The 23122-nt window shown below is 36.2% G+C and overlaps 1 protein-coding gene across 15 annotated transcripts in view; it reads right to left on the bottom strand.

The window, feature by feature from the left end:
* GOLGA4 (golgin A4) overlaps positions 1 to 23122 on the bottom strand; it is a 119919-nt gene that overhangs the window by 5617 nt on the left and 91180 nt on the right. For all 15 annotated transcript variants that reach the window (XM_005546640.4, XM_005546641.4, XM_045386480.2 and 12 more), the window contains 5 exons: positions 22681 to 22701; positions 22108 to 22176; positions 20468 to 20543; positions 13496 to 13599; positions 5685 to 5771 (listed from right to left, as the gene is read on the bottom strand). In XM_005546640.4, coding sequence (XP_005546697.3) covers positions 5685 to 5771; positions 13496 to 13599; positions 20468 to 20543; positions 22108 to 22176; positions 22681 to 22701 — 357 coding nt within the window. The remainder of the gene's footprint in view (positions 1 to 5684; positions 5772 to 13495; positions 13600 to 20467; positions 20544 to 22107; positions 22177 to 22680; positions 22702 to 23122) is intronic.

Raw genomic sequence — 23122 nt, 5'->3', positions numbered from 1 at the left:
TTTGCATAATCCCAATTTACCCTAAAAAGTTTTCGGGAAAATGATGATGAATTTGAAGAGACATGTGTCTATATGTTGAATTCTCATTCCTAACATGTGTCAATTTTATCACTGAATAACTATCTTGTAATTCAACAATGTATCAGAAATGGTTTCAGGAACGGTTACCCAAACTGAAATTTCAATTTAAGGAAACTCAATCTCAAATACAGTTTTTACTGTGACAAACCTTAAATAAATTCTATGCCCCACTGTAAGATGATCATAGTCCAAAATCATTAATTATCTTCACGGTGATTTAAAACGGCAGCATTAAAAACAAAGATTGTTTATAAAATCTGAGTCTATTCTTGGACAGTGTGGCCAACCTCAGAAACCTCATTTTATTTATTTTTCATATTTAAAGTTAGTAAAAAGCAGCAAAACCAAAAGACAAGCTAGAAAATAATATGTACAACACACACAACACAATGAGGTTAATATATCCAATCTGGCAGAAGTATACAAAACCCATGTATATGGATATTCCCTATGTCTCTGCTTGTTAAGTACTGAAAATCTTGAAAACAACATAAGTAAATGGAATGAGCAGGAAACTGGTGAACTAAACTGTAGGACATCCATATAATCATACAATCAGCCATTGAAAAGAATGAGAACAATTTGTAATTAGGTAGAATAATATAAAAATATATTAAGTGAAAAAAGCAAGCCATTGCATACTCTCATTTTTATAAAATAAGTGATAAAGGAATAACTATAAATATGTAATTATATGGCTTAGAAAACATGGAGATATTTCCCAAACTGTTCACAGAGATGACACTGGCATAGCAGAAGTAGTTTGGAGGCTGAAGATCATGAGGGACTCCCTTTCTATGTTTCTGGCTTACATTGTTTTTTCCAATGATCACATATTACCCTATTCTACCAATACCAGAATAAAAATCACTCTCAAGAAAACAAATATGTATTTGACATGTGCAATATTTTCTACAATGTGTCAGTTTTATTTATCTGTGTTTCCTGAACCCACCTTGCATGCATCTTCTGAGCCCATGCAAAGGGAAAGGGTAAACCTCGTGTAGGAATGGAAAACTTCTGTACCTAGCAATGCTGAAAAGTTCTGATGATTTTATTAATTCGGAGGAAATTTTGAAAATTCCAACAAAGGAAGAAAATGAGACGTTAATAGAATACAAGACTGGTCCAGGGCAAGGAATGATGAAGAAGTATATACAACACCAAGAATCAGTGTGAAAGCAAAGCTGAAGGAGAGTCAACAAAAGAGCAATTGAAATACATGACTAGAATGGACAGAGAACACAAACAAGCCAACCTTCTCCATCAAAGAAGAGAAATTTTCTTTAATGGAGTCATCAAGAAAACAGTGGTGTCAGTTTATGTCATTACATTTTGCTAGCACTCTAAAGAGAAAAATGTCTAAGAAAACTTTTAAAGAGGGGTTTCCATATAACAAAGGACTCTCTCAATTCTGAGATGACTTGTTACCCAATTACAATAAACTTTCCTAATGAAATTATCTTAAAGAATGTAACAATATTCTCCTTTAAAAAAATTAGGGTGTACTTCTGGGGCAGTTTTATTCAATAAAAACACAAACAATTAGACAAGCCAAGGACTTATGTATTCACTCTTGCCCATACTGTGGTACTCAAATATCCAGTCTACTCTGGCCATCTAAGCTACCTAAACCATCACAAAATGAAACAGCAAGATATAGTAAACTAAAAATTGAGAGGAAGGAAAAAAGGCTGTTCTAGGAAAAACAGAGATACGTGCATTTGGTATGTGCATTTTGTTTTAACTTCTGCCTGCTGTTTAGAGGCAATTCTTTTTCCTACTTGAAACAAATCTAAAACAAAATTTTATACTTTATGGGGAAAGAAACCTTAGAGATAGTATAATCCAACAATCTCATTTTACCAATGAGGGTCAAAAATATGAAAACGGTTTGCTCTAAGTCATACAGCAATCAAGCTGTTGAGATCTAGGCTTTCATTCCAGCAATATCGCATGTGGCTGGCACTCTAAGGTACTGAAGCTGGAGATGGGGGCATTTTGTGGGCTGGTGTCATCCTGTGACTTGACTCTCCTACTGAGGTCTTTAATGGTTTTTATTATACACATAAATGATTTGTTTACCTTTCCAGTCTCTTTTTCCAGAAAAGACTAGTTCTACACATTGCTATAAGGAGGCTAAATAATCATCATCACCATCCCTACATTATCACGCAGCACAGACAACTGTACTATGGTTCCCCGACAAACCTAACAAGATTATGTTAGTCTTGTGAAGAAAAGAGGCTCTGAGAATTGCCTGAGTTTCCACAGCAACTCAACAAAGGACTAAGATTCCTTCCCTATACACCAAGACCCTCAAATAAACCAGACTGTAATTATGCTCTATAATTTAACCTTACTTAACAGATAGTGATTTCTCATCTATAAAATCTACTCGAGATTAGGTTAAACTCTGAAAACAGTAATAACTTGTATCCTCTAATGAGGTTTTTTACATAAAGAGTATAAAACTCACTGAAGAGAACAAAGTATAGTAAAGATATATTGAAAAGTACCTCACCAGCAGTCATAGAAAGTTTTTGATTAGTGCTACAAAGTAAATGTATAATCATCATGGTCAAAAAGCAAAGTTTTTAGAATGTATTCCTCTGATAATAGCTGATAAATAATGTAAAAACTAACATGGGCTGTACACTGTCAACAAGAAGTACGATCCACACTCTTGTAAGCATCCCAAATATTAATCTGACAGAGGGGGTAGCTTGGCAACATATTTTACGTTTGTTTTGGTTTTCTTATACCACCTTTTCAGCCCTTAGGCAAAAATAACAAAACACTTAGGGTTGCTGATTTTAACAGAAGTGAAACCATAGCTGCACAGTTACAAAAACTTACAGAAAAGATCCATTTTGATGTATACATTTAAAATTAATGTGATTAAGTCATTTAAAAATGATTATTTAATAAACTCCTACAGTTTTGTTTTCTATACATTTCATCATGTGCACTTTCTGTTGGAAAAAGAAAAGTCATTTTCATACCTGTGTTTTGTTCTAATGAGCTACAGCTCAATGGACAGAGAGGTATGAAATTAGCTGAAATTTCTTCAAGAGACTTATTCAAAGACAGTGATTCTTATTGCTCATTTTATGAATGATGGCAATCTCTGACAAAGGTAACTCTTGCTTCAACTTTCTTATACTCGTGAAACAATCATGAGTCACATTATCAAGTATCAAGAATCTCCTTAAACTGACAAAAGTTGACTCAAATTGATTAATTCATGTCATCTCATATTTTGGGGCCTTCCTCATTTCAATGAAGTTCATCATAAAATTTCTTATTTCCTAAGCATCTTTATTATTTGAATAATATTACTTAAGCATATATTTTTATTCATGTATGAATGGATGAATGGATATTACACCTTCCCCCTAAAATGAAAAGTTCCACAAGGTCAACAACCAATGTCTTCTGTATCTTCTATTTTCCTATATTTCCTGTAACAACTAGAAGAGTAGACGACTGTTGACTGAACTTATTCATTAAGCAAGAGATAATGATGGATGAGACTTGCTTAAAGGAGTAGTAGAAAAGTAGAACACTCTTTCTGGGCAGGTCAACCTCTGGGATAAAGGAAGATTCTTTCAGGAAGGATAAGTCAGCCACCATTTCATCCCTACCTAGAATGAATACCACTGTATTCAGGAAGAAAACAGTCTGTTTTTCAAAGACTTTTTAAAAGTTAACAAAAAGAAGCTTTTTTGTCTGCTTTAAAAGAGTTTTATTGATTCACTACCTACATTTACCAATTTGATTTGTTTTTCATCAAAGCAAATCAACCAAAGACTGCATGTGTATACAGAATGAAGGGGAATGTTTCCTACCACATTTACTTCAGCAGTGACTTAAGATGAGCCTATACTATACAGCAAATCCTGAGAAAATGCAGTAAAAATAAAGTCTGCCATATTCCAACATCAAGATGATAAAGCAGCTATGGGAGAATGAATACAGGTAACTATATAAAAGCCCTTTTGTATCATTTAAAATTATTTTCTTAAACTGGACCATAATGACAAAATTATGTCAACAGGCTCAAACTGTATTAGAAATTTTTATCTTCACAAAGATAGCATTTTACCCAGTAAAGGAAAAATTTCTACTCATGGATACAAAATTTCACACTTGTAGAATTAGATGTTCATTATAATTTAAAATAACATTCTATTGATGAATGGTATACATTATAGTGACATACTTCATTATCAAAAATATTTATAATCAGAAATAACTACAGCAATGCTTTTCAGGCTACTAAATGCCAGGGAGTGGCGGAGGAGGGATTTTTACAAAAAAACAATTAAATGCTAACCAAAATAATAGCAATTACCTCAGAAAACAGGCAATGAAGTATATAATACAATACAATATACAATGAAGCATTGGGACAAAGGTCAGGGAAAGCTAGGATGAACTTAGAGGAGACCAAGAAGTGGTCAGAATGTGCCTGAGACATTGGGGTCCCTTCAGGGCTGACCTTGTGCAGAGGGTCAGAGGAACTTCATAAAAGGCTGTAAGTGTAAGAGGTATTATTTAGCCGGGAGGGGGAAAACCCCTCCATCTAGGTCATCCCCAGATTTTTGGTTGAGTTCTATGAGTTAGAACCAGAATAAATAGGTGATCATGTAGAGAAGGAGATTTGGGTTCAAGAGAATCAAGAACTTTTGTAAGAAAACAATCTGTTGGGATATGATGAGATGCTTTGGGACTTACTGACTTATGCTCTTTATTGGAGATGCTCAGACACACGCTAACCCACCACTAAGGAAAAGATGTTGGCTTGCTTTAGTGAGGGGAGAGAGAGAAGAAAACCAGCGCTGGTATGATGAAATAGGTTAAGAGATTGGGAGGAGGAGGGTATTCACGGAGGGCTCTGCAGGCTACTATCAAGACAAGGAAAGGAAGCAGAAAAAGACAGCTGAATGCAGGACCCAAATTTTTCAAGTTTTACACTCTGCCTAGAATGGACCTTATTAAATTACTGGTCCAGGGCAAAACTAACTGTGACATGGAGAATTTTGTATAATTTACACAGTGTGTATTTCTTTCATTTTTCAATTACAGCTGACTTCACACTATGTTTTTAAAAATAACTCAGTTGTTTGTCTGATTTCCCCCGTAAGGTATCAAAAGCTCAAGAATGCTTAAATTCTTTCACCCAGAATTAATGTATTTGGAAATCAATTGGAATGAAATAAAGAACTATAATATATAAAACATCTAACATCATGATATAATTTGGTTTAAAAAACTATTACTGGATATACCTGAACAAATGTCTTTTCCATCCTTTCCAAAAAAAGCCCAAGTTCTGGAAATTCCATATAGCATATATGGGTGTCAACCTCTTATATGGTATTAAATTAGACTGTTCCTTCCCTTGAGGGCATCCATTCACATTTACCCTTGGTTAAATGTCTTAGTGTAAATTCCCTCTCATTTTTCAGGCTGTGATATAATAAAGATTTGAAATCTTAAAATTTATTTTACCAACTCAAAAATCCTTATAAATGAGACAGAATATAAACAGATGGGATATCATCTTCTTCTATCTAGAGCCTACTTCTAGAACTTACCATTAGCCGAGCATCTTCTCTTTCCAAAATTTTCTGGGTCTGATCATCAGGGAACTTCAGTACAGTGGTTATAACTTTTGCCATGGTCTATAAGAAAAGCAAGAGATGATCACTAACAGACAGTGAAGCACATAAAGTCTCAACCCATTCTGACATGTTCTGCTGGTGGGATTCTTTAGTGCTCTCAATGAAAGCCACGAACAAAGAAGTATGATGTGAAGGTATTAGTCAAGGAAATAACAACACTAGAATTTCAATTTAAAAGGACTCCTTACAATGTCTAGATTTATATTATTTTAACAAGATGCATTTATAATAGCATGAAGCTATATAAAATTCTAATGCTCTTGGCCCCTTTATTAAAATAAAACTTTATTATACATTCATTTTAAAAGGCTTCTTATTTGCAGAAATCTATCTGGTAAGTGATGTATTGCCAAAACATATGCTCTAAATAATCAGATTTTAAATACCCCCATGTTCAGCTTTAACTAAATCACATCATATATCTCATAAACACGGCTACTGCATGAACATGAACATGCTCAGTAGGTATTTTTCAAGACATGCAGCACATCAACCTAATAGAAATACAAATTACATTTTAAATAAACACAAGATGTTTTATTTGGTAGAAAACATGATGAATCAAAACATTACACATGGCGGCTTGCAAAACAAGATTATAAATTGTGCAGATCTAAATAAATATACCGTAAGTCAGACTGTCACCCATAAGCTCCTGGAAAATTCTCCTCAAAGGTTGAAACTCCCTATTTTGTATCAAGATGAGATGTTTTGAGGGAGACAGAGAGGAAAGAAGATACCACTTATGAAATAAGTAGGATAACAACTTCAGTGCTTACATACAAAATCAGGTGGTAGTATTCTCCTAAAGATTCCTACAGCAGATGGAAGGGTAGCCCAGAAAACTGACTCTAACATTCCTTGATCATAGTTACACAGACTTTGCATATGGGGGAAGAGGGAAGGGTGGAAGTGATCAGGGGAACGTCATGAAGGAAAAGATAATATAGTTAACCAAAAATTTTGGAGACTCATGTCATTAGGAAAAAAAGTATCATAATTATTTCCAGGAAGGAAAGGAACTAATTTTTTTAAAGTTCTTATTATATACTAAGTCTAGGCAAGACATTTTACATATTTCTAATATTTACTTCTACTAACAGATCAACTAATACTATTCCTTACTCACAAATCCCACACATGGCAAGATTTTAGTTTCAGACCTCTTCTTCCTTTTGTCTTTCGTCTTCTCCCATTTTGGTAATAAAAAAAAGTTTAGTCGGGTATGGTGGCTAACAAATGTAATCTCAACACTTTGGGAGACTGAGGTGGGAGGATCGCTTGAGGCCTGAAGTTTGTGATTAGCGTGGGCAACATAGTGAGACTCCCATCTCTACAAAAAAATCTTTTAAATTAGTCAGGATTATGGCTATTTTATTTATGGCTATCTCTACAAAAAATTTTAACAATTAGTCAGGTGTTATGGCTCATGTCTGTATTACTAGCTACTTGGGAGAGGTGGGAGAATGGCTTGAGCCCAGGAATTTGAGGTTGCAGTGAACGATGATTGCACCACTGTCATTCAGGTGATAGAGTAAGACCCTGTCTTAAAAAATACAACAACAACAACAACAAATACATATATATTTAAGACAACTCAGTTCTTGGAAAATTCCAAAGGCATTTTACAAAAACCCTCATCATTTAAATTGTACTGCCTAGAATCTTGTGTGTTAAACTGCAGTCTAGAAACGAAGTACAGGCATACCTCATTCTATTGCGCTTCACTTTACTGAGCTTCACGGAAACTGTTTTTTAGTTTTTGTTTTTATTTTACAAATTGAAGGTGTGTGGGAATCCTTTGTCAAGCAAGTCTATTGGTGCCATTTTTCTAGCATGTGATCACTTTATATCTCTGTGTCACATTTTGATAATACTTGCAGTATTTCAAATCTTTTCATTATTATAATATCTGTTAGTCACTGTGTTGGGGCACCACAAACCATGCCCATGTAAGACAGTAGACTTAATCCGAAAATGTGGTTTGTGTTCTGCTGAGCCCCCATCTCTTTCCCTTTCCTTGGGCTTCTCTATTCCCTGAGTCACAATAATATTAAATTAGGCCAAATAATAACCCTACAATGGTCTGTAAGTATGCAAGTAAAAGGAAGAGTCGCATGCCTCTCACTCTGAATTAAAAGCTAGAAATGATTAAGCTTAGTGAGAAAGGCATTCTGACAGCCAAGAGAGACTGAAAGCTAGGCCTTGTATGCCAGTTAGCCAAGTTGTAAACATTAAAGAAAAGTTCTTGAAAGGAAATTAAAAGTGCTACTCCAGTGAACACACGAATCAGAATGAAATAGCCTTATTTCATTTAGTGGTCTGGATAGAAGTTTGGAGAAAGTCTTAGTGGTCTGAAGAGCAAACCAGTCACAACATTCCCTTTGCCAAACCCTAATCCAGAGCAAGGCCCTAACTCCCTTCAATTCTATGAAGGCTGAGGGAAGTGAGAAAGAGGTAGAAGAAAAGTTTAAAGCTAAAAGACTGGTTCATGAGATTTAAGGAGAGAAGACATCTCCATATCATAAAATTGCAAGGTAAAGCAGTGACATGGTTTGGCTCTGTCCCCACCTCAAATCTCATCTTGCAGTTCCCATAATCCCCACATGTTGTGGGAAGGACCCAGTGGGAGGTAACTGAATCATGGGCACAGTTACCCCCATGCTGCTGTTCTTGTGATAGTGAGTGAATTCTCACGAGATCTGATGGTTTTATAAGGGGCTTTTCTCCCTTTTGCTGGGCACTTCTCCTTTCTGCCATCATGAGAAGAAGAATGTGTTTACATCCCCTTCCACCATGATTCTAAGTTTCCTGAGGCCTTCCTCATGTCATTAGTTCAGCCTTGCAGAACAGTGAGTCAATTAAACCTCTTTCCTTTATAAATTACCCATTCTCAGGTATGTCTTTATTAGCAGTGTGAGAAGGGACTAATATAAGCAGTAAGTGCTGATGGAGAAGGTACAGCAAATAATCCAGAAGATCTAGCTAAGTTAACTGATGAAGATGGCTACACTAAACAACAGATTTTCAGTGTAGATGAAACTGCTGTCTATTTGAAGAATATGCCATCTAGGACTTACATAGCTAGAGAGGAGAAGTTCAAAAGCTTCAAAGCTTTAATACATAGGCTGGCTCTCTCATTAGAGGCTAGTGCAGCCTGTGACTCTCAGCTGAAGGCAATGCTCATTTACCATTCCGAAGATCCTACGGCCCTTCAGAATTATGCTAACTCTACTCTGCCTGTGCTCTAGAAATGAAATAAGGCCTGGATGACAGCACACCTGTTTACAGCATGGTTTACTGAATATTTGAAGCCCACTGTTCAGATCTACTGCTCAGAAAAAAGATTCCCTTCAAATATTACTGCTCATTGATAACGCACCTGGTCACCCAAAAGCTCTGATGGAGATATACAAGATTAAATTGTTTCATGCCTGCTAACACAACATCCATTTTGCAGCCCATGGATCAAGAAGTAATTCCAACTTTCAAATTTTCTTACTTAAGGAATATATTTCATAAGGCTATAGTTGCCATAGGTAATGATTCCTCTCATGACAGTGGGCAAAGTGAAGAACTTCTGGAAAGGATTCACTGTTCTAGATGCCATTAAGAAGATTGGTGGTTCATGGTAAGAGATCAAAATGTCAATATTAATGGGTTTGGAAGAAGATTCCAACTTTCATGGATGACTTGGAGGGATTCAAGACTTCAGTGGAGGAAGTAGTTGCAGATATAGTGGAGCTATCAAGAGAACCAGAGCCTGAAGACATGACTGCATTGCTGCAATCTCATGATAAAACTTTAAGGATGAGGAACTGCTTCTTTTGGATGAACAAAGAAGTGGTTTCTTGAGATGGAATCTACTTCTGGTGAAGATGCTGTGAACATTGTTGAAATGACATCAAAGAATTTAGAATATTAAATAAACTTAGTTGATAAAGCCACGGCAGAGTTTGAGAGAACTGACTGCAATTTTGAAAGAAGTTCTATGGTGGGTAAAATGCTATCAAACATGCTCATGAAAGGAAGTGTCAACTGATGTGGCAAATGTCACTGTTGTCTTAGGAAAATGCCACAGATACCCCAACCTTCAGCAACCACCACTCTGATTAGTCAAGAGCCATCAACATCGAGGTAATACCCTCCACTAGCAAAAATATTACGACTTGCTAAAGGCTCAGATGAATGTTAGCATTTTTTAGCAACAAAGTATTTTTAAATTAAGGTATACACTTTTTTTGAGACAAAATGCCTATTGAACACTTAATAGGCTACAGTATAGTATAAATGTACTTTATACGCACTGGGAAACCAAAATAATTTGTATGATTTGCTTTATTGTGATATTCGTTTATTGCAGTGGTCTAGAACTGAACCTGCAATACCTCCGAGGTATGCCTGTAAATATGTGGCATGAAATGGCAAGAGAAATATGAAGTAGTAATCACTTCCGTATTTTAGTTTCTAGTATACTATCTATAAAGGTTTTTTTATAAGTACCAAAAAATCTAAAATTCAGGGATTCACAATTATAGGAAGCATTTCTCTAATATCAACACCACGTAAAGCTCCAAGGACCAAAAAGTCCATTTATATTTACTATGAAACAACATATACACGCATGCACAAGCATGTTTGGGGGAAAAAAAAAAAGAGCTGTGGCTAGTTGTCTCTTCATATTTCTAGACGACATTAAAAGGTAAACCCACCTCTAAATTCATCAGCGATCCAGAATCTGCAGCTCATTACCCAGTAAAGAGTTAAAGCTCGTCCCTGGCTTGCCAGAAAACACTTTGAGAAGCCCAGGCTCTTTGCCACACCTTGGAAAAGATATCAGACTGTCTACTCTACATACAATATCCTCAGGCCCTGGGAAGTAAGGAAAAGTTCAAATGAGCCACCTGATTTAGAGGTGACCTCTCCCGCCAGGTATTCCTTAGGGAGAGGCATCTGCAGAAAAGCTTAGGATGAGAAACACTTTATGTTGAAAAGGAGAACAGGCTGAATTTCAGGTTCAATATTAGCATGGAGGATCAAAACCCAAGAAAAAGAAGTATACGGACAGAAGGAAGGAAGGGAACTTACTTAACTCCATACTACAAGAACGTATGTACTATATACAGTCTTCTTTTAAAAGTCATCTGCCTCATAAAATAAAGAACACTGTGTACAAAAGCAGATGAAGAAACACAGGTGAGAAGACATATGAATCCTGCTAGACAAGAAACAACTGCAGATGGTAATCAAATCACAAAGGGCACAACATAATCTGACTTATTCTAAAACCGAAACCTGGTCTCCATTTCAAATTCTTTGTTAATGTATAGAAATTGGGCAAGCCCAAAAAAAAAGTGTCTAAAAACAGCTCTGATCTTGTCAATCCCTACGTGAAAATTTTCAGGGCTACCCCCTCCCAATACCTACAGGTAAAACTCTGAAAACATTCAAGGCCCTGCACTCTAGTGTAGCCTTAAGTGAAATCACTTCCTCTTCATAAATCCAGTGTTTTAGTTGGACCAGGCTACTTGTGATTTCAAAAACCCACATTCTATTTCCTGCCTGAAACCTTCTGTCTGGGCTACCCCTCCACCATCTGGGCTCATATATAAAAATCTAACATCCCCCCTTAAATCCTAGTATACACACCACCTCCTCCGTGATGTTCTCCTTGATCTTCCCACAAGTAAACATGAGGACTCTGTTTCTCTCTTACAGCACTTATTACATTCATCATCACATTATGGTTAAGTGAGAATGGTTCCCTTCCTTACTGCACAGTGAACACCTTAAAGTTAGAGATGGTATCAAATGTGATCTTGCTATCCACCATGGTGATAAAAGGTCATGCTCAATAAATGTGCAGCAACTTAAAAGTAAATACCTGGTACCAATTTTCTATTAGTCTATAAAATGTGATGGCAGAATGACAGGCTACCCTTCATTTTTAAAGCCAGAAAAGGAGAATCAATGCTGAAGATAAGAGGAGACAGAGGACTATTCCTCAACACAGATTCCCAGCCAGCTTATTAGAAGGGGTTGCTTGTGCCATGAGACATCCCTTTCAGCTACTTCCCAAGTCACACTCTAAGATTAATTGCAGAGCCCTGAAGCACAAGCTTAGACTTGGCTGAATTGGTACTACCCCATAAGCCACTTATGCTAGGCCTTTCTTCAGGGTAGTTAAGCTCTGTAGCTATCTATCTCATCTCACATACATTCATAACCTTCAGAAGAAACAGGTTGAGGCAGTCTGTCTCTCCATTTTACAGATCAAGAAAAAGCTAAATAAAGTATTTAGCAACAACCTTTGCATCATAGCTTTAGATTCACTGATGAGCCAAAGTAGCTAAAGTTCTGAGGAGCTTTTTGTTTTTTAAAGACATGCCTCTCCTCCCCACCCCCAAAACAATAACAAGGTAACTTTAAACAATCTATCCCACCTCAAATATCCCCCCACAGGACGTAATATAACCTGTATTTGAGGTAAGATAGTGTATGTCCCATAAGGACATAAGAGAAAGCTGTTATTTTGTTAGCTTTGTTTTTAAAAGATAAGGAAAAATTAGTTTTTATCTATCCTTGAACTTTTTGAAAAATGGCATTGAGAAAAAAAAAAAGACACTAAAGTGCTGTGATTTAATATCTCCCTTCTGTGATACATGTTCACAAAATTAGATATTACTTTAATTTGATATAATGAAATGTGATTTCTACAGATATTAAGGATTCAAATGACTTCTAACCCACTCCTGGTATTTAGTTGAATCTCCAATCTATACATTTATAATATTCTTTTAAGATATTTCCTTTTATAATACTATTTTAAGGTACTTGCTTTTTAGGTTTTAAATATATTTGCCAAATCAGTGCTTGAACCTGCTTAGTATCCTATGACTCAGCAACTCCCACACACCTACACATTAAAACACTGATTGCCTCTGAGCATAGAAAATTCATTATCCCATTCTCAGCCAAGGCACACAGACAATCAAAATTCCTTGAAGGTAAAAAATGTCAAAAACAGAAACTGCTTTAAATGAAAAATTTTGTTTGAGGAAAGGCTCATCAATTTCCCTAGAAGCATTTAACTCAATTCAACATATATTTACCAAATGTCCAATAAGGCTCTTTTTAAAACACTGCAAGGGATACAAATAAGAATAAGACAAGACTCTACATTTAAGAACCTTACAACAAATGCAACATTCTAGAAAACAAATTAGCCAAGCATTATTACTTACATGGGGTAATTTTTAAATGATCAATATGCCACAAGTGCAGAAATGATTTTCTTACAGTAAAGTACAATGTTTCTAAATCTCTCCAGGTAGCTATTAATTATTACTATTTCCAATATTATTCATAATATCCTAAAGTCTCCTTGAAAATGAAACTTATTCTTCTAACTTAAAGATACGAAATCAAGAAGAAAAAAAGCCACATGGTTCACCAATTATTCTTACGTTAATGAAATTTTAATGTTTAGTGTTCAGTGTTACCCACAGTATTTTACAAATTAATATTTTATAAATTTAACAAATATAAGCAAGATCCACCAATTCACTTTGTAAACTAACAGCAATAAAATAATTATCTATTACCTACTATTAGCATGTCTGATGTGCTAATAGTAAACATATGGCATTCATATGTGTATTAAAAGTGGAATATATTTCTTTTAAAATTAAGCCACACACCAAATCACGAGACATGATTTATACCTTAGTCTCACGACCCATCATATACTCAAAAAGCACTTTTCGCAAATACTCAAATTCGGTAGGTTCTCCAAAGAGTGAGACATCAGTATGGTACAAATTGCCACCTGTCAAATAAAAAGCAGACCAAACTGTAAAGACAAAACCAGGTAAATTACTTATTACTTATAAAAATAGATTTTAAAAATAACCAATGGAACAGAGAGGCATTGCTTTTACATTGTATCATATTGCATTGTATACACACATGCACACTAAACATTCCAATTACTATTTTATACTTGGAAGAGAAAACAAGAATCACTATAACAATTTTATTTCTCACATCTTTTTCTCTTCCTCCTCTTTCTTCTGGCCTTTTATTGTAATTATACATTACTTCGGGTTTAGAATTTAAATAACCATTTGTTCAGTGAAAACAAACTGTGTTATGTGTCATTTACAGAGTCTGATGAGCAAAATCTTAAAAATCAGATAATACAAAGCACTGGTGAGGATGTGAAACAATGGAGACTCTTGTGTACTACGAGGAGAGGAAACTGGTAACAAGCACTACAGATGACAATTTGGCATTGCTTTTAAAACTGTGTAACATAGATAATAAGCATATTATATGACACAGAAATTCAATTATTAGCAATATAACCTACAGAAACACTTCACATGTACAGTAGGAGTCAATGTTTATTTACACTGTTTATAAAAGCAAAATTGAAACAACTCAAATGTCCACCAAGAGAATATACTGTGACATAAAGATATAATGTATTATTGTTAAATTCAGCGTTGAAAATGGTCAAATTATAGCTTCACACATTAGAATGAATCTCAAAATAACAATATTGGGTTAAAATAAGTAATTTACATAGGACACATACAGTACGATGTCATTTCTATACAGCCCAAAACATATAAAACATTAAAATCAATTTTTTTAAGGAACTAGTTATGTTGTAATATAATAACAGCAGTTACTCTTGGGAAACAACAGAGATATAAAGACTACAGAGCAGCACAAGAAGCCTCAAAAGAAATGGCAATGTTCTGGAGGGTGGATTCTGAGGTGTTAAACAGCCTCCATACATTACATGTACGTTACATGTACTCACATGTTTGGAATTTTTTTTAAGTGCATACTTTTAGAAGACTCAACTCACTCAAATTATACTTTGCAAGTATAGAGTTCTAAGAACTAAATAATGAAAATACATTATTTCCTATGGGTAATATATCCTTCTATATATTATACTTAATTGTTTTATTCCTCTAGATCTATACAAAATGCAGATCTTTTTTCACTTTTCAGAAGATAAGTAATTTTATTAAATAGGCAGAGTACTTTTTTTTTTTTTTTTTTGAGACAGAGTCTTGCTCTGTCGCCTAGGCTGGAGTGCAGTGGCGAGATCGTGGCTCACTGCAACCCCCACCTCCCGGGTAAAAGTGATTCTCCTGCCTCAGCCTCCTGAGTAGCTGAGATTACAGGTGTGCGTCACCATGCCTGGCTAATTTTTGTATTTTTAGTAGAGACAGGGTTTCACCATGTTGGTCAGGCTGGTCTTGAACTCCTGACCTCACGATTCACCTGCCTTGGCCTCCCAAAGTGCTGGAATAGCTATTTTCCAGGAGAGGGAATTAATATTATTTTTCAATACTTGTGCCTCTTCTTGATTTCTCCCAAACAGTGGCACAAAAGACTTTATAGCTCTTATTTCTGGTTTTAAGCAATTATTAGAGGAAATTAGTTACTATTCAAATAAAGAGGCTTTCCAAATTGTCTACTCATTGCCTCTAATGGGTCTTCCCAAATAACTTCATCTACGTAACACTCAGCATTTTAAAATCCACACTTTATCTGGGCCAAATTCCAAAGTGTATAACTGAAAAATCCACTTGACATTTAACACAATTTTATCTGTGTGTTACAGATAATTTTAAAACATAAGCTTGCTTGGATTTTCCTCAAAAAATGCATCATGCCGTAATGCCTTTAAAATATGCATTTAGTTAGAAAATAAATATTACATTTACAATCACATCTACGAATAAATGTAATAAAAGAGGTGCAAGATTACTACTGAGAACAACAAACATTATTATTTTGAGACAGGGTCTCACTGTCACCCAGGATAGAGTGCAATGGTGCGATCACAGCTCACTGCAGCCTCAACCTCCTGGATTCAAGTGATTTTCCCACCTCAGCCTCCCAAGTAGCTGGGACTACAGGTACATGTCACCATGCCTAGCTAACTTTTTTTTTCTAGAGACAGGGTCCCACTACACTGTCCAGGTTAGTCTCGAACTCCTGGGCTCAAGTGATCCTCCCACCTCAGCCTCCCAAAGTGTTCGGATTATTGGCATGAGTCACTGTGCCCAGCCAAGAAACATTATTGACAGACATTGAAGACCTACGTAGATGTTGAGGTATACTGTGATTATGGATTGGAGAATCAATACCATATAAATTCCAATTCTCTTTAACTTTTCTATAAATTCAATGTAAGCCTAATCAAAATCCTCCCAAGAATGTATATGTATGCATGTATATAACTCAACGAGGTGATTTTAAAATCTGTATGGACATTCAAAGAGCTAAGAATAGTTAAACAATTCTTAAAGAAAAAGTGGGAGGACTTCCCCAGCCAGACATCAAGACTTATTATGAAGTGACGGTTATTAAGATAGTGAAGGTTGGGCATGGTGGCTCACTCCTGAAATTTCAGCACTTTGGGAGGCCAAGGCAGGAGGACCACTTGAGGCCAGGAGTTCGAGACTAGACTGAGCAATAGAGAGAGACCTCATCTCTACTGAAGAAAAAAAAAAAAAAAAAGACAGTGAGGTATTAGAGCAGGCATAGACAAACTGATCAATGAAACACACTAGAGGTGCCAGAAACAGATCTTCAAAAATACAGACTAACTGGCCAGATACAGTGGCTCATGCCTATAGTCCCAGCACTTTGGGAGGCCAAGGTGGGTGGATCACATGAGGTCAGGAGTTCGAGACCAGCCTGGCCAACATGGCGAAACCCCGTCTCTACTAAAAATACAAAAATTAGCCAGGCATGGTGGTGTGCGCCTGTAATCCCAGCTACTTGGGAGGCTGAAACATGAGAATCACTTGAACCCAGGAGGCAGAGGTCCCACTGAGCCAAGGCTACACCACTGCACTCCAGCCTGAATGACAGATTGAGACTCTGACTGAAAAAAAAAAAAAAAACAAGAAAAGCAGGATAAACTCTGTTTACCAGTTTCAGACTAACTGAAATTTATCCTGCTTTTCTTGTTTGAGTTGTACCTCAAGGTAACCATATAGATAATGTGGAAAAGTTCCTATTTATAGAAGAATTCCAATTAATATATGCACAAGAAATGGTTGAATTTTACTAACACCATTATGCAACCACTACTGAAGTAACAGATCAGGGAAGTTACCAATGGATGCTAAAATCTGGTGAAAAGTGATGGATCACACCTGGAACTAGGTGGCAGATCTTAAAATTGTAAATATGTCATGAAAGTTTTGATATAAGACAACAAGAATTACACAACTTCCTTCATGAAGCACTACTGTCAATGCAAACCTAAAGCTAATCAAACCTAAATCTGATCAAGCCTCTAGTTCTACCTACCAGGGGACAGAGGACTCCATGGAGATGGAATCCAGAAAATTAAGAATGTGGTTCACTCTATATGACAAGTAAGTTGGTTTTCTCATCAAATAAATGATAAAAGCAAAGGTGAAGAAGGACCTAAAGTTCAAAACAGACTTAAGTAATTTATCAATCAAATGTAATGTATGAGCACTGTTTGGCTCTTGATTCAAATTAACCAACTATTTATCACCACCAAAAGAGAACATTTATGAGGCCAGGCACAGTGGCTCACACCTATAATCCCAGCACTTTGGGAGGCCAAGGCAGGCAGATACCTGAGTTCAGGAGTTCAAAACCAGCCTGGCCAAAATGGTGAAACTCCGTCTCTCCCAAAAATACAAAAATTTGCTGGGCGTGGACCCCTGTACTCCCAGCTAGTTGGGAAGCTGAGGCAGAATAATTGCTTGAACACAGGAGGTGGAGGATGCAGTGAGCTGAGATCACGCCACTGCACTTCAGCCTGGGCAACAGAGCGAGATTCCATGTAAAAAAAAAAAAAAAAAATATATATATATATATATATATATATATATCCAGCACTGATGAGGTGCTAGAGTGGTCAGAAATCTCACCCACTGCTGATGGAAGTGGAAATTACTACAAAAGATACAGCAAACAGTTTGGCTTAACCTAATATGGAATATGCACAAAAATATATCCTATGACTTAGCAATTCCATTCTTATTATATATTCTAGAGAAAAATTTCCACATGTGTACTAGGAAAAATGAAAAAGAATGCACAAAATTAATATAATGGAAATGAGTGAATCACAACTACACACAATCTGAGTAACTCTCAAACCTTATATTAAGCCAAAGAAATAGGTCATACAAGAATGCTTATGGTATGACTGAATTACATAAATTCACAAAGCAAACAAAATCTAAACAAAATATTGCTTGAAAATATAAATACAGGTGTAAATGATAAAGAACAAGATAATGATTAAGAAAAGTCAGGGGAAACAGTAAAAATGATGAGAGGGATAGATATTGTAAAGGCAAACACACAGGGACTTCTAAAGAACTAGGAATGTTTTATTTTGTACTACAAGATAGGTGCTCATTTTACTCTCTATTTGTTTTTGAGACAGAGTTGTGCTCTGTTGCCCAGGCTGGAGTCCAGTGGCGTGATCTCAGCTCACTGCAACCTCCGCCTCCCAGGTTCAAGTGATTCTCCTGCCTCAGCCTCCCAAGTAGCTGAGATTACAGGTGTGCACCACCACACCTGGCTAATTTTTTGTATTTTTAATAGAGACAGGGTTTCACCCTGTTGTCCAGGCTGGTCTCAAACTCCTGGCCTCAAGTGATCCACCCACTTTGGCCTCCCAAAGTGCTGGGATTACAAGCGTGAAACACCCTGCCTGGCCTCATTTTACTCTTTAAAGAGGCAGCATGATGAAGAGATTAATGTGCATACTGCACCAGACTGCTTGGATTTTTAAGAGAATTAAATGAGCAGATAAGCTATATTATCCTTCAGAAATCTGAGAAAAATAATGTTTTAAAAAAGACAAAAATGTGTTTATAAGTGTTTAGCACTTAGTATTATCAGTTAGCTATTAAATTGTATACACGTATTCACAAAATTGAGAAAAAAGAAAATTATGTAGGAAATTCTTAAATGGAAAATAAAAGGAATCGACACTATTCTCTATGCACTGCTGAGTACTGATTCAGTATAGTTCTTCCACACAAATATTAACCAGGCCCAACCCTGCTTAGCTTTTGAGATCAGATGAGATTGGAAGCATTCACGGTGGTATGGCTGTAGGCTGATTCAGCCTAGTTCTATGCTGAGAATCATATACAGTGACTTAGCTATAGTAAATAATCTTTGCAGCAAGAATCATCTCTGCAGTGAGCACAGGAAACTTCCAGGCTGGTTTTTACTTCTTTTTGAGGAGCTCCAGTTTGGAAAGGATCGACAGCAAGCCTTTTAATTTAGTTAAAATTTGTGTAGTGTAGTATTTTACATTATTTGATAGCAATGAGAGCTTTCAAAACCATAAAAGAAAAGAATGCCAAATGGCTTTTATGTCCTCATGCTTCCCATGAGAAGGCAGAAAGGTTTACAAAACATGTAGCAAAACAAAACTATTCTTAATACAGTGAGGTAGCGAAACTGAACTTCAGAGAATGGGTGTTATATAAGATTATTCAATGATTTCGATTATCTCAAGGGAATTACCACATAAAGACTCAAGCTCATCTTTAAAATCCTTTGGGCCAGGTGTGGTAGCTCACGCCTGTAATCCAACACTTTGGGAAGTGAGTGGATCTTTCCTTTTTTTTTTTTTTTTTAGTGCAGTGGTGTGATCTTGGCTCACTGCAACCTCCACCTCCCAGGTTCAAGTGATTCCCCTGCCTCAGGCTCCCGTGTAGCTGGGCCTACAGATGCACAACACCATGCCCAGCTAATTTTTTTTATTTTTAGTAGAGACGGGGTTTCACCATGTTGGCCAGGATGGTCTTGATCTCCTGACCTCATGATCCACCCGCCTCGGCCTCCCAAAGTGCTGGGATTACATTACAGGCATGAGCCACTGCGCCCGCCAGCTTACTATCTTTCTTTCCTTAAAAAGGTAAAATATATTCATTGTTAAAAACAGATTAACCACAGGGAATACTATTCGGCCTCCAGATAGAAGAAAACCCTGTCACTGGAACAACATGGTGAAGCTGGAGTACATTATATTAAGTGATATAAGCTAGCTGCAGAAAGGCAAATACCACATAATCTCACTTATATGTGGAATCTAAAAAGCTGAACTTAAGCAGGGTAAACTGGTGGTTATCAGGGACTGTGGGTGGTGGGAGATGCTGTCCAAAGGATACAAAATTTCAGTTCAATAAGGAAGAATAAGTTCAAAAGATCTATTGTAAAATATGATTATAACAGTTTGAATAAGAATAAAATTGACTATAGTTAATGTAATAAATAAGAATAAAATTGACTATAGTTAATGTAATAAATAAGAATAAAATTGACTATAGTTAATGTACTGTATTATTCCCCATCCAATATACCGTATTCTTGAAAATTGTGAAAAGAGTAGATTTTAAAGTGTTGTCATCACACACACACAAAAAAGGTAATATGTTAGGTAATGCACTTAGTTTAACCATTCCACAATGAATACATAACTCAAAATATCATGTTGCACACAATACATATATGCATTTGTCAATTAAGAAAAAATAAAATTAAAAATTTTTTAATGAGAAAAAATATAAATTAGCAAAGACAAAAATAAAAATCATGCACAAATCCACCAATAAAAGATAACAGTGAATAACATGATACGAGATCATCCTTACCTTTGTAAGGTGTCCCCACAGTTGTTGCATATACATTCTTTTCATATTTCTTCAAACGGTCTTCTAAATTATGAATCTAAAAATAACAAAAATCAGACCATGTAAGATTCGCAGGGAAACTGTATGAGATCATGCCACTGCACTCCAGCCCAGGCGACAGAGCGAGACTATATCTCAAAAAATAAAAAAAAAAAAAGCCCAACATAAAAGGTCGGGTATTGTATTATTCCATTTATATGAAATACCCAGAATAGGCAAATCCATAGAGACAGAAAGCAGATTAGTGGCTGCTAGGTGTTATGGGGAGGAGGTAATGGGGAGTGACTGCTTAATGGGTATGGAGTTTCCCTTTGGGGTGATGAAATATTCTGGAACTGGGTAACAGTGATGGTTTCACAACATTGTAAATAAACTAAATGTCAATGAAATGTGTACTTTACAATGATTAAAATGGTAACTTTTAATGTGTATATTTGCACAATAAAAATAACTAATATAAAAATTGTTATGCTAGGGCAGTTTTCAAGATTTGATGTTAAAAGAATTTTAAAGCAGTAATCTTGAGAATAGATGGGAAAAGTTAAATCACTGGTGAAACAAAAAATAAAGTCACATTGGGACCTATCTTTATGAAATTTTTAGAAATATTATGAAAAATTTCAAACATATTCCAAGGAAGTATAGCACAATTAATGCTCATATACCTATCCATCACTCAGTTCTAACAATTATCAAGATTTTTGTCTGTATGAATTTTAAAAGAACTGGGAAAATCCCAGGAGATTTAGCCTTCAAACTCAGTCTGCTGATTTGAGGCACTATTTCTCCTAGAGTTTGGAAAAAGACTTTACTAAAGATCATATACCACATATCCTGGTATGTGTGTACTGTGCATCCTTGAAGGTGTACCACATGGTCCTATTTAAATTGACTTACATATATTGTCCATCAATAATATATGGGCGAATTAAATTAGGACAATTAAATCACTTGGAAAAAGTACCAAAGATAGATGACTATTTTCTCTCTGATAAAAGCAAAAAATAACTTCTTTGTAGAACATAAATTACTATACATTATACAAATTGTTATTAAAAAAGTTAGGCATTAAAAATAACATGATACAGGCCGGGCGCGGTGGCTCAAGCCTGTAATCCCAGCACTTTGGGAGGCCGAGACCGGCGGATCATGAGGTCAGGAGATCGAGACCATCCTGGCTAACACGGTGAAACCCCGTCTCTACTAAAAAATACAAAAAACTAGCCGGGCGAGGCGGCGGGCGCCTGTAGTCCCAGCTACTCGGGAGGCTGAGGCAGGAGAATGGTGTGAACCCGGGAGGCGGAGCTTGCAGTGAGCTGAGATCCGGCCACTGCACTCCAGCCTGGGCGACAGACCGAGACTCCGTCTCAAAAAAAAAAAACAAAAAAACAAAAAAAACAACATGATACAAATGTTCTTGCTTAAATATATATGATCATGAATTTATAAAGAAAACCTCTAGTACCTCTGGATGTGGACATAAAATTTCCTGTGTGTAAGACTGAAAAATTTCAAAGCCAACTATTTAAAAATTAGCTGAGATCCAAGGACATACTAACGTAACTTTAGTTCAAAATAAAAGATACCAATTAGGCCTGTACCTGTTCTCTGAACTCTTGCTCTTTCAATTTCGAATCACTGATTAAAGTCGTCTTCTGTGCTAGCTGTGTCTGAAAGAACAAAAAGTCAGATCTGAAATGCACAGAGGTTTCATTATTGCCCAGACACATTTCTGTACTGCTTGGAAATTTTTCCTTGTTAAAATAGTCTCTTTATGTTTTAACTTGTAACACTGAATACTCCTAAAATGCACAACTTTCAGACAAATTCAAAGAAGAATAAGTCTTGGTTGGGTGTGGTGGCTCACGTCTGTAATTCTAACACTTTGGTAAGCCGAGGGGGGTAATTGCCTGAGCTCAGGAGTTCGAGACCAGCCTGGCCAACATGGCAAAACCCCATCTCTACTAAAAAAAAATTGGCCGGGCGTGGTGACACACACCTATAGTCCCAGCTATTTGGGAGGCTAAGACATGAGAATCACTTGAACCCAGGAGGCAGAGGTTGCAGTGAGCCGAGACTGCACCACTGCACTCCAGCCTGGGCAACAGCCAGGGTGACAGAGCGAGACTCTGGCTCAAAGGAAAAAAGAGAAAAAAAAAAAGAACTAGTCTTACCTGTAGCTCCGTAATTGTTACCTGAAAAAATGGAAAAGAAAGAACATGAGTGTATACAATAATAGCTATAAGAAACAGTAAAACAAAGCACTATAAAGATATAAGGAAATAAGTCAGGGTTAAGTCTCAAGGAAGTGGTCAGACTTGAGGTAAGGCAACTTTAAATATGTGCTTCTAAACAAATGGTCTGTTTTGTTTTACAAAATATTATACTCTAAATACATATTGCAATTTAAGATATCTAGAAGCACCAGAAGATGCTCCAGAAGGAAACAAATTTATGAAGAATAAAACAGAAAAAAAAATGTTTAGAGTAGAAATAAAAATTAAGTCTTCCTTCCTCCCTCCCTCCTTCTCTCCCTCTTTCTCTCTCTCTCTCTCTCTCTCTCTTTCTTTCTTGACAGAGTTTCACTCTTGTTGCCCAGGCTGGAGTGCTATGGCG

Source organism: Macaca fascicularis, chromosome 2, assembly GCF_037993035.2.
Source record: "Macaca fascicularis isolate 582-1 chromosome 2, T2T-MFA8v1.1".
Taxonomy (NCBI): Eukaryota; Metazoa; Chordata; class Mammalia; order Primates; family Cercopithecidae; genus Macaca; species Macaca fascicularis.
The sequence above is the reverse complement of the archived record's forward strand: the minus strand, read 5'-3'. Positions and strand labels throughout refer to the sequence as shown.